General features: G+C 38.8%; 1 protein-coding gene across 2 annotated transcripts; it reads left to right on the forward strand.

Annotated features, from left to right (window-relative positions):
* The first annotated feature begins 457 nt into the window (after positions 1-457).
* LOC110093982 (G-type lectin S-receptor-like serine/threonine-protein kinase B120) lies at positions 458-5,772 on the forward strand. 2 transcript variants are annotated; one of them, XM_020819067.2, is made up of 7 exons: positions 458-1,878; positions 1,959-2,072; positions 2,152-2,375; positions 4,362-4,572; positions 4,672-4,912; positions 4,991-5,141; positions 5,217-5,772. In XM_020819067.2, the coding sequence occupies exons 1-7, from the start codon at positions 576-578 to the stop codon at positions 5,520-5,522; spliced, it is 2,550 nt and encodes an 849-aa protein (XP_020674726.1). In that variant the 5' UTR covers positions 458-575; the 3' UTR covers positions 5,523-5,772. The 2 variants fall into 2 exon arrangements, with proteins under 2 accessions (XP_020674726.1, XP_020674734.1); XM_020819075.2 differs by having other exon boundaries at positions 4,675-4,912.
* Positions 5,773-8,587: the final 2,815 nt, after the last annotated feature.

Here is an 8,587-nt window from a genome sequence, read left to right on the forward strand (position 1 = left end):
GAATTCTTAACTATGCATGATATCATATTCTTTAATTCTGAGCCAAATAAAATTTTGCATATCATCCATTATTTAGTATATTTATTCAACTAAGCTAGACTGTGTGATTTTTTTTCCTTTTTGAGTTTTTCAAGTAAATAATTTCAATCTCTTATAAACTTATAAAAATAAATATATAGATTAAAAATTTAAGAGTTTCTGATTGATAGCCTCTCAATTAAAAAATGAAGATGAGCTGAGTTTATTAAATTTCGATAATAGCTTATGAAAATTGTAACTCAGTTTTTTTAATAATTATTTAGGATTTTGTCTCCATTAAATTTTTTTTTCTTCAAAAACAACTTTTGAAAATTGGAAAATAAAATCTCTTAGCCGCGTGTTGTCATCCCCTTTCATCTCTCAAATAGAATTCAGATCATAAATATTTATCCACTTTTCGTCGCCATTCAAAGCTTCAAACTTGTCGGCTGCGCCATCTGCCCACTAGTGCTCTGCCTCCAAAGGCGTCAACTTTTTTTAAGGAATTTGTAACGTATAAAATCCAATCGGATTCACATTCGTCTGAGGGGGAAACCATGAGTGGCTTTTACCCATTCAGCGATTCAACTCTCGCCACTATCCTTTCCTCCGTCCTCTTCGCCTCCATCTTCTTCCTTCCCACCACAAAAGCAGGACCAAGCTCGCAGCTTTCCCCCGGCAAACCCCTCACTGATGGCGCCACCCTCGTTTCCCCCGGCGAGATATTCGAGCTCGGTTTTTTCAGCCCCGGCAACTCCACAAACCGCTACGTTGGCATCTGGTACCACAACTTCTCCACCTCCACTGTCCTCTGGGTCGCCAATCGCGAGTCCCCTGTTCTCGACACCTCAGGTTCCCTCTCCATCTCAGGGGACGGCAACCTTGTCGTCCTCGATGGCCGCAAGGCCGTTCTCTGGTCATCAAATGTTACCTCCTTGTCGTCGAATGAATCCACGGCAGAGCTTTTGGACACCGGAAATCTTATGCTCAACAACTCCGGTTCCAATGTGTGGCAGAGCTTCGACCATCCCACCGACACTTACCTCCCCGGCATGAAGATCGGCCTCGACCTCATCACCAACGTGAACCAGGTCTTCACGTCCTGGCGCAGCGTGGATGACCCGGCAACGGGGAACTTCTCCATGGGCGTAGCGCCGGACCAGTCGACCCAGATCTTCATATGGGAAGGAAGCAAACCGAGGTGGCGCTCTGGTCGGTGGGACGGGCAGGTGTTCATAGGAATACCGAACATGGTGCCTACATACATCTACGGCTTCAAACTCAGCAACTTCGAGCAGGAGAAGAAGATGTATTTCTACTACTCGCAATTTAACAGCTCTCACCGCTACGTTCTCAATCCTGACGGCATCGAACGCCATCTTGTGTGGGCTAACGATACTGAAAAGTGGTATCAGTTCTGGGCGCAGCCGATCACTCAATGCGAGATTTATAACTTCTGCGGAAACAATGCGACCTGCACGAATAGCGCCGATGGCAAATCGCCGACCTGTAGTTGTTTGAAAGGTTTCGAGAGGGAGAGTGAAAACTTGTCCGGTGGGTGCGTGAGGAGGACGCCACTGCAGTGTGAAAGAAACAAAAGCAGCAGCGCCACCGCCGGTGGTCAGCCAGACGGGTTCTATTTGATGCAGGGGGTGAAACTGCCTGATCTGTCCTATTGGGATTCGGGCTCTGTGACTTATAGCCAGTGTGAGGTGGCTTGTTCGGCAAATTACTCCTGTAAAGCTTACAGCTTTGTAACAGGGATCGGATGTTTAATGTGGGGAAGAGACTTGGTCGACATCCACTTATTCTCCAGTGGTGGGAATGATTTCTATCTTCGGCTCGCCGCATCAGAATTTGGTTAGTCACTGCTGTATATTATTATGATATGCTCTGTTGATAAATTCTTAATTTTTAATTATATTTCTCTGTTCTTGAAGATGATCATAAGAAGGGATTAGAAGGATATGTCATTGCGATCATTGTAGTATCGGCTGTGGTGCTAATAGTCGGAGGAATTTATTTGATGTGGAAGTGCAAGATCAGAATGAAAAGTGAGCTTACTTTCTTCTGCCTTGAACTTAATATAGAAAACAAATATTCTGACTTTGATCTCTTTGGTAATTTTCAAAGGGTTCTATCGAAGACTGATAAAACGCCAGAGATCGGTGGAAATAACAGGAGCAAATGGAGGTGAAGATTCATCGGGGGAATTTTCTGCAGTGATTGTTATACATGAACAAGAGAAAGGTGGGCACGATGTGTCTTTGTTCAGTTTTCAGACTATAGAAGAAGCAACAAAAAGCTTTTCTTCATCGAATTTGCTTGGGGAAGGTGGATTTGGTCCGGTTTACAAGGTAAAGATTTCCATCATCTTCTGGAAGAGTGCTGGAAATTTAAGTTGCACCTGCTTTTTTTCATTTATGTCAAGTTATATACGTCATGGAGGACGTTAGTTCTATTTACTAAATGCCAAATAGAAAGTTTTGGCCCCAATGGTAATTTATTGGATTTAAGGCTTAGCATAATTATGTGTTTTGACACTTCAATCTTTACTCATTTTGATCTGATAGTTAGGAGTTTGACTATCAATAAAGAGATTTTGAATAATTATTATTAAGAGCGGACTATTTAGTTGAATATTGTTGTCAAATATATGACTTTTTTAGTACTAGTAGATTGATTATCTCAATCTGATACAGTAGTTCAAGTACCAATGGTTGAGTGCTGTCGAACAAGTATAAGTAGACAATTATGACTGATTGGGTGCATGTAGGTGACTTGGTTGGTTGGTTTCCTGATAGGAAATACTTGTAGATCTCAAGTATTTCCTATCAATCTTTGGAAAACAGCGAGAATTCTTCACAAAAATCCACACAAACTTACAAAAATAGTAATCTTTGGAAAACTCTCAAATCAGCCCTTAAATCAGCCCTATTCAATTAGGAAATATTTCCTAATTAATCCCCTTCCAAATCTGCCTCCAAATCAGCCCTAATTCAATTAGAAAATATTTCCTAATTAATCCCCTCTAAATCAGCCCCCAATTCTTCAATTAGAAAATATTTTCTAATCAATTCTCTTTGATTAAGAACCTCCCTAAATATCTCTCTCTTGATTGGAAAACTTCTTAATTCCCTCACAATCAAATCAGCTGGTCCATCATTTCCCTTTTTAGGTTGTTGGATGCTTCTTGAGCAACTTGTAGTAGAAGGTTCCATGTAGGAAACTCCTCACAAATGAATTATTCCAATGAGCTAATTAGCTTATATAGCTTAGCCTAAGCTAATAAACACAAATCAATTGTAGCTTGGGTTATCTCATAGAATTGACTTGATCAACTCGATTTGGGTAGATATGGGTATAGATTTGTCCTCCAATTTCTTAGTATTGGATAACCAACGACAAAACAAAAGAACGAAAAGACTTGAGATTCCTTAACATTATTCTATGCATCGAGGCAACAATGAAGCAGGAATGAAAAAATAATTTCCTACTATTGGAGACTACCTTGATTGACCTTGCAAACTCAAATCTCATCAAATGGTCGATAGGATCCAACTAGCCTTTATACCAATCGAAGTTTGAAATCTTGAATCTTAGTCTCACACTTCAGGATCTATATTGGAAGAATTGCATTTGTATTTCATTTTAATCATTTAACTGGAACTTACTAATGAACATTAGAAAGAAACATGATTACAATTTGTCTAGAATTGTAGGTAGAAAATTATGCATGGTATTCGAGTCTCATATCATAGTGTCCTTTCCTTTTCCAGAATATATATATATATATATATATATATATATATATATATTGCTCATGGCCTAGTGTCGTAGCACTCACCAGATCAACGCCAAAGTACTATTCCTCATAATTTTTATGTTTTTCAAATAAATTTATTTCACTGATTTGAGTTATACATTCGGTAGCAGAGATTCCTTGACATTACACACAGAGAATGCCATAGCTAGATTGATAATGCATGGGTGCTTCCATTAAAGCAGTCTCTAGGGTACTCTGAAAATCTTTTCATAGACATCCCTCATTGAATTTACAAACGACTTATTCCAATGAATTGGTTGGCTTAGTTAGACTAGCCAAGTAGGCTAGGCCTAAACTATTAATGTCTTTGCCCATCTCACTAAATTGATATGATCATAAAATGCATGAAACATTTGATCCTAGCTAAACAATCAGCATTGATGTCACTTGTGTGGACCAAAGATGGATCAAAATAGAGCTTGATCCATAAGTGTTCCAGTTCATTTTAAATTCAAAAGTTTGAGCTTGTCGATGAGGGCCGACCACTTGGATTTCAATGCTTCCATATTTTTTGTAGGGCATACTACCTGGTGGGCAAGAGATAGCTGTAAAAAGACTTTCAAGGAGTTCTGGACAAGGCATGGAAGAATTTAAAAACGAGGTCATACTAATTGCAAAACTACAGCACAGGAATCTAGTCAGGCTCTTAGGTTATTGCATCAGAAGGGAGGACAAGATGCTAGTTTATGAATACATGCATAACAAAAGCTTGGATGTTTTCCTGTTTGGTAATTTATAAATCTTTCTCCTATCTTAAAGTACCTTTCATTATGAATCATTTTCCTTATTTTTCTGTAACTAACAGATGATTTTATAAAACATTTTAGCAGACACAAGCAGGAAACTTCTGTTGGATTGGAAGACAAGATCCAGCATAATTGAAGGCATTGCTCGGGGTCTCCTATACCTCCATCGTGACTCGAGATTGCGAATCATACATCGTGATCTTAAAGCAAGCAACATCTTGCTTGATGAGCATATGAATCCAAAAATATCAGACTTTGGAATGGCGAGGATCTTTGGCAGTGACGGCAATGAAACAACCACAAAGCGAGTGGTTGGAACATAGTAAGCTCTTCACATGAACGACTCTTCTCTTTATGCAAATCAAAACTTACTAAAGAAATATCTCTTACGTGAATTCAGTGGTTACATGTCACCCGAATATGCAATGCAAGGCTTGTTCTCAGTGAAGTCTGATGTCTATAGTTTTGGAGTTCTACTAATAGAGATTGTCAGCGGGAAGAGGAACAGCACATACTATAATTCTGAACTGTCACTGAACCTCTTAGGATATGTAAGTGAAGCATAGTTTTGCTTATAAACACTCTCTGTGGTTGAATCAAAACTTACAAAATGTTTGTTTTTGTAGGCTTGGAAGCTATGGAATGAAGACAGTGTGATGGAGTTTGTGGATTCATCTATAATAAGTTCTTGCTCAGTAAAGGAGGTCTCAAGATGCATCAATGTGGGTCTGTTATGTGTTCAGGATCGAGCAATCGATAGGCCGACAATGTCGTCTGTGATTCTTATGTTGGAGGGTGAGAACTCTATGTGTCCGATGCCGAGGCAGCCTACATTTGCAGCAGAGATGAGCCAAAGTGACACAGACTCGTCGACATTCGATAAAAGGATTGTCTCTGCAAATGCTTCCATTACAATGTTAACTGGGAGGTAGCAGATTTATCGTTGAACCAGTAATGAGTTGAGTAGTATTCACTAGTTAGAGATTTTTTAAGCCTAAATTAGTACCCAATATGAGAAGTTCTCATTCATGGCAGAAGTAGAGATCAGATAAATTGTTGTCTGGTATTAGCCATGAAAAAGTCTTCCCTTATTTACAGCTTTCCTCTTTTTTTCTGTACATAACATATATCTTTTTTTTTATGTTAGAAAGAAATTATTATCATCTGTTCTTAGTTCTTCCATATTAAGTGTACTTTTGAGATGATTTTTGTTGCAAGAAAGAGCTTTTCATGATCAAATTTGCTACAGTTAATAGCAATAAGATTTTTTTTTTGAGAAAAAAAAAACTAGAACGATACTTTTCTTATAATAATTTCATAAAAATTTTACCAATTGCTGCATCCATCCCAAATGAACATATTTTTTTCCTTAGAAATTAGGTCTTCTCTCCAACCAAAATCATTATTTTTTTTTAAGTTGAAGGGACGGCTTCTCTAAGCTTAAACATATCACATTTAAGGATGGAACTAGCCTTAATTTTTAGTGGAAGCAAACTTATAAAGAACTAAAAATATAGATCATACAAAATTCAAATAAATTTTGATATTGCATTATAAATATTAAGTAAAAAAATTAAGTTGATCCGTAGAACAACAAATCAAAAGAAAGAGTTCAATAATTAGATCAGCTAAACTGTCGATTTCCTTTATTTTTATCCAATATTAAGGAGATCAGAGATATGGCAGAATGGTTAGAATGTTTAGAAAAGATAAGAAGCTTTTCCCAGGATTGATATGAATCCTAGAAAGTTTAGCAAAAACATGTAACATTTTCTTAAGAGAAATTATTCTTAGAAATGGCCTTCTCAAAAACTAAAAGATCATCTTTGATACATCATCACAAAATTAGCTTGATCGGGCACGAATCTCGAGGCAAAACCTAGTTGGAGACTTCAAAAATTAAATCCGGGAGCACCTGAACTCCGATTACAGCGAGCTTACAGTCAAATTGAACGTCTCGGAAATACGAACCCAACGACATTCTAGCCCGCAACAATCTTCATACAACACGTGACTAATAGATTTATCAGCATAATTAAAACCTTCAAAAGCATGACTAGTCATACAGCCATATAAAATGATAGAAAGAGCATGCATCATAATACAAAGTAAATAAAGGGGATAAGGGTCAACCCTGCTTGAGGCTAGAAGAAGAGCCAAAAAAATCTTCAAAGCCACTATTAATAATTTAATACAGGCAGAGAAATGAACATTATAATTGCACCCCATGATACAAGAAAGAAAAAACAAAGGGAAACCTTTTTTGGCTCAATCGATCCATAAAAGAAATATCTGAAAAATGTATCAGAAGCTTTAAAAATGTTACATTTATCATAAAGCCAATTCAAATGAGGAGTAGCGTTGAATTCACTCACGAGCTCAGTGGCCAACAAAATATAATTAATAGAAACTCTATCTTTGATGAAGCTAGCCTGATTATCATCAATAATGTGAGGCGTAATAAGTTTCATCCTGGAAGCCATGATTGTTGACCTTGAATTCATCAAACCCTTAGGTCAAGGGATTGACTTGGTCAAATTGACCAAGTTAAGTCCCAAGACCACCTCTCTTGTGTTCAATGGGTTAAACTAAATATGCTGAGCCTAGACCTAGGCCTTGGGTGTCAACCTGGGTTAACCCAAATTGACCCAATACCTCTCCTTTTGATTTCAAATCAAATTCATACCTCCTTGGCTCAATTTCACACCTTCCTTGGATTCAATAGGTCAAACCCAACACATTGGGCCTAAACTTGTGCCCTGGTGGTCAACCCAGGTTGACACATTAAGCTCTATTGGGTAAGTCAAGTCCTAACCAAATTCAAACCCATTCTACTCCATCTTAGGCTCAACCCCCACCTACTTGGGTCTAATTGACCATGTTGACTAGGTCAATTCATGCCTTGGTCAAACCTAGCCCTACATGGTCAAATTTCACCAATTTAGGTCAAATCCCCTCCATTTAAAACATTAAAAGCCTTCCTAATCATCCCTTGGCCAAAACCATGGCCAAGGGGATTAATTTCCTCCTAATCAGCCTGAGGAGAGATCTAGACCCTTGATCATAGGTCTAAAATTATGGGGGACACTTTTGGCTCTTTGACTCTCTCCAAGCCTCCAAAGCCCGAGGGCTTTTGTGTGAGAGACCTCCTATATTCCCTCCACTTCCCCCAAGCCAAAGGCGACCGGTCAAGGCTGCCGGCGGTCGATTTTCAGCCACCCTTGCTTGAAAACCCTCCAAGGCTTAGAGTGAACGATCTAAGGCTTCTCAAACTCGAGTTCCTGAAGGAATTTTAATCGAAGACAGTCTACAAGCTCATATATTCTAAAAATTCCTAAATCCCATAGTGAGATTCTTCAAAAAACTCTAGATTTAGGTCATTACACTTAGGTTTATATAACTTTTCAATGAGAGACTTTCAAATCTTCAAAATAATCCCCCAAAGTTTATGTTCATATGCTTAATATGTGTTTAAAATTTTGTTGGAATTGATTGAGTATCTAGGGAGAACGAGTCTTTTTTTGTTTTTAGGATTTTGGTCTCGTAGGTTGTTCGCTTGGATTGTTCTAAACGTCGATCCTGAGATCAACGATCCATATTCGGCCTAACTGCGGCACGGTCCGACTGCTGTAGTGATCCCTCGGTCTCGTTTAAAGATACGGTTCAATCTGAGCCATTCGAATCATACGACGGGTGATCTAACGGCTCTCGCTCGGAGCTGACGTGGATTATGAAAACCTTGTGGACCCCCGCATTAAAGGCTGATGATTGCCGACATCACAATCATTAGCGTTTAATGTTGTGAGACCTCGTTCCCTTACTGTTCCTCTCTGATTTGGATTTTCCTCTCGGGATCGTCCAGGACGATTTGAGATCGTCCAGGACGATCGGCACTGTAGAAAATATCGTCCTGAGAATAGTTCTGGGAGTCGTCCAGGACGATCGATTTTGGTCTGATCGTCCCGGGACGATGTGGCGATCGGCCGGGCCGATCCCA

Source organism: Dendrobium catenatum, unplaced genomic scaffold (assembly GCF_001605985.2).
Source record: "Dendrobium catenatum unplaced genomic scaffold, ASM160598v2 fragScaff_scaffold_1550, whole genome shotgun sequence".
Lineage (NCBI taxonomy): Eukaryota > Viridiplantae > Streptophyta > Magnoliopsida > Asparagales > Orchidaceae > Dendrobium > Dendrobium catenatum.

What these genes read in the sequence shown, in the direction of transcription:
- LOC110093982 (XM_020819067.2), top strand. Translation starts at nt 576, where the DNA reads ATGAGTGGCTTTTACCCATTCAGCGATTCAACTCTCGCCACTATCCTT. An exon ending in GCTCGCCGCATCAGAATTTG is followed by an intron (nt 1,879 to 1,958) that starts GTTAGTCACTGC and finishes CTGTTCTTGAAG; the next exon opens with ATGATCATAAGAAGGGATTA. An exon ending in GTGCAAGATCAGAATGAAAA is followed by an intron (nt 2,073 to 2,151) that starts GTGAGCTTACTT and finishes TAATTTTCAAAG; the next exon opens with GGTTCTATCGAAGACTGATA.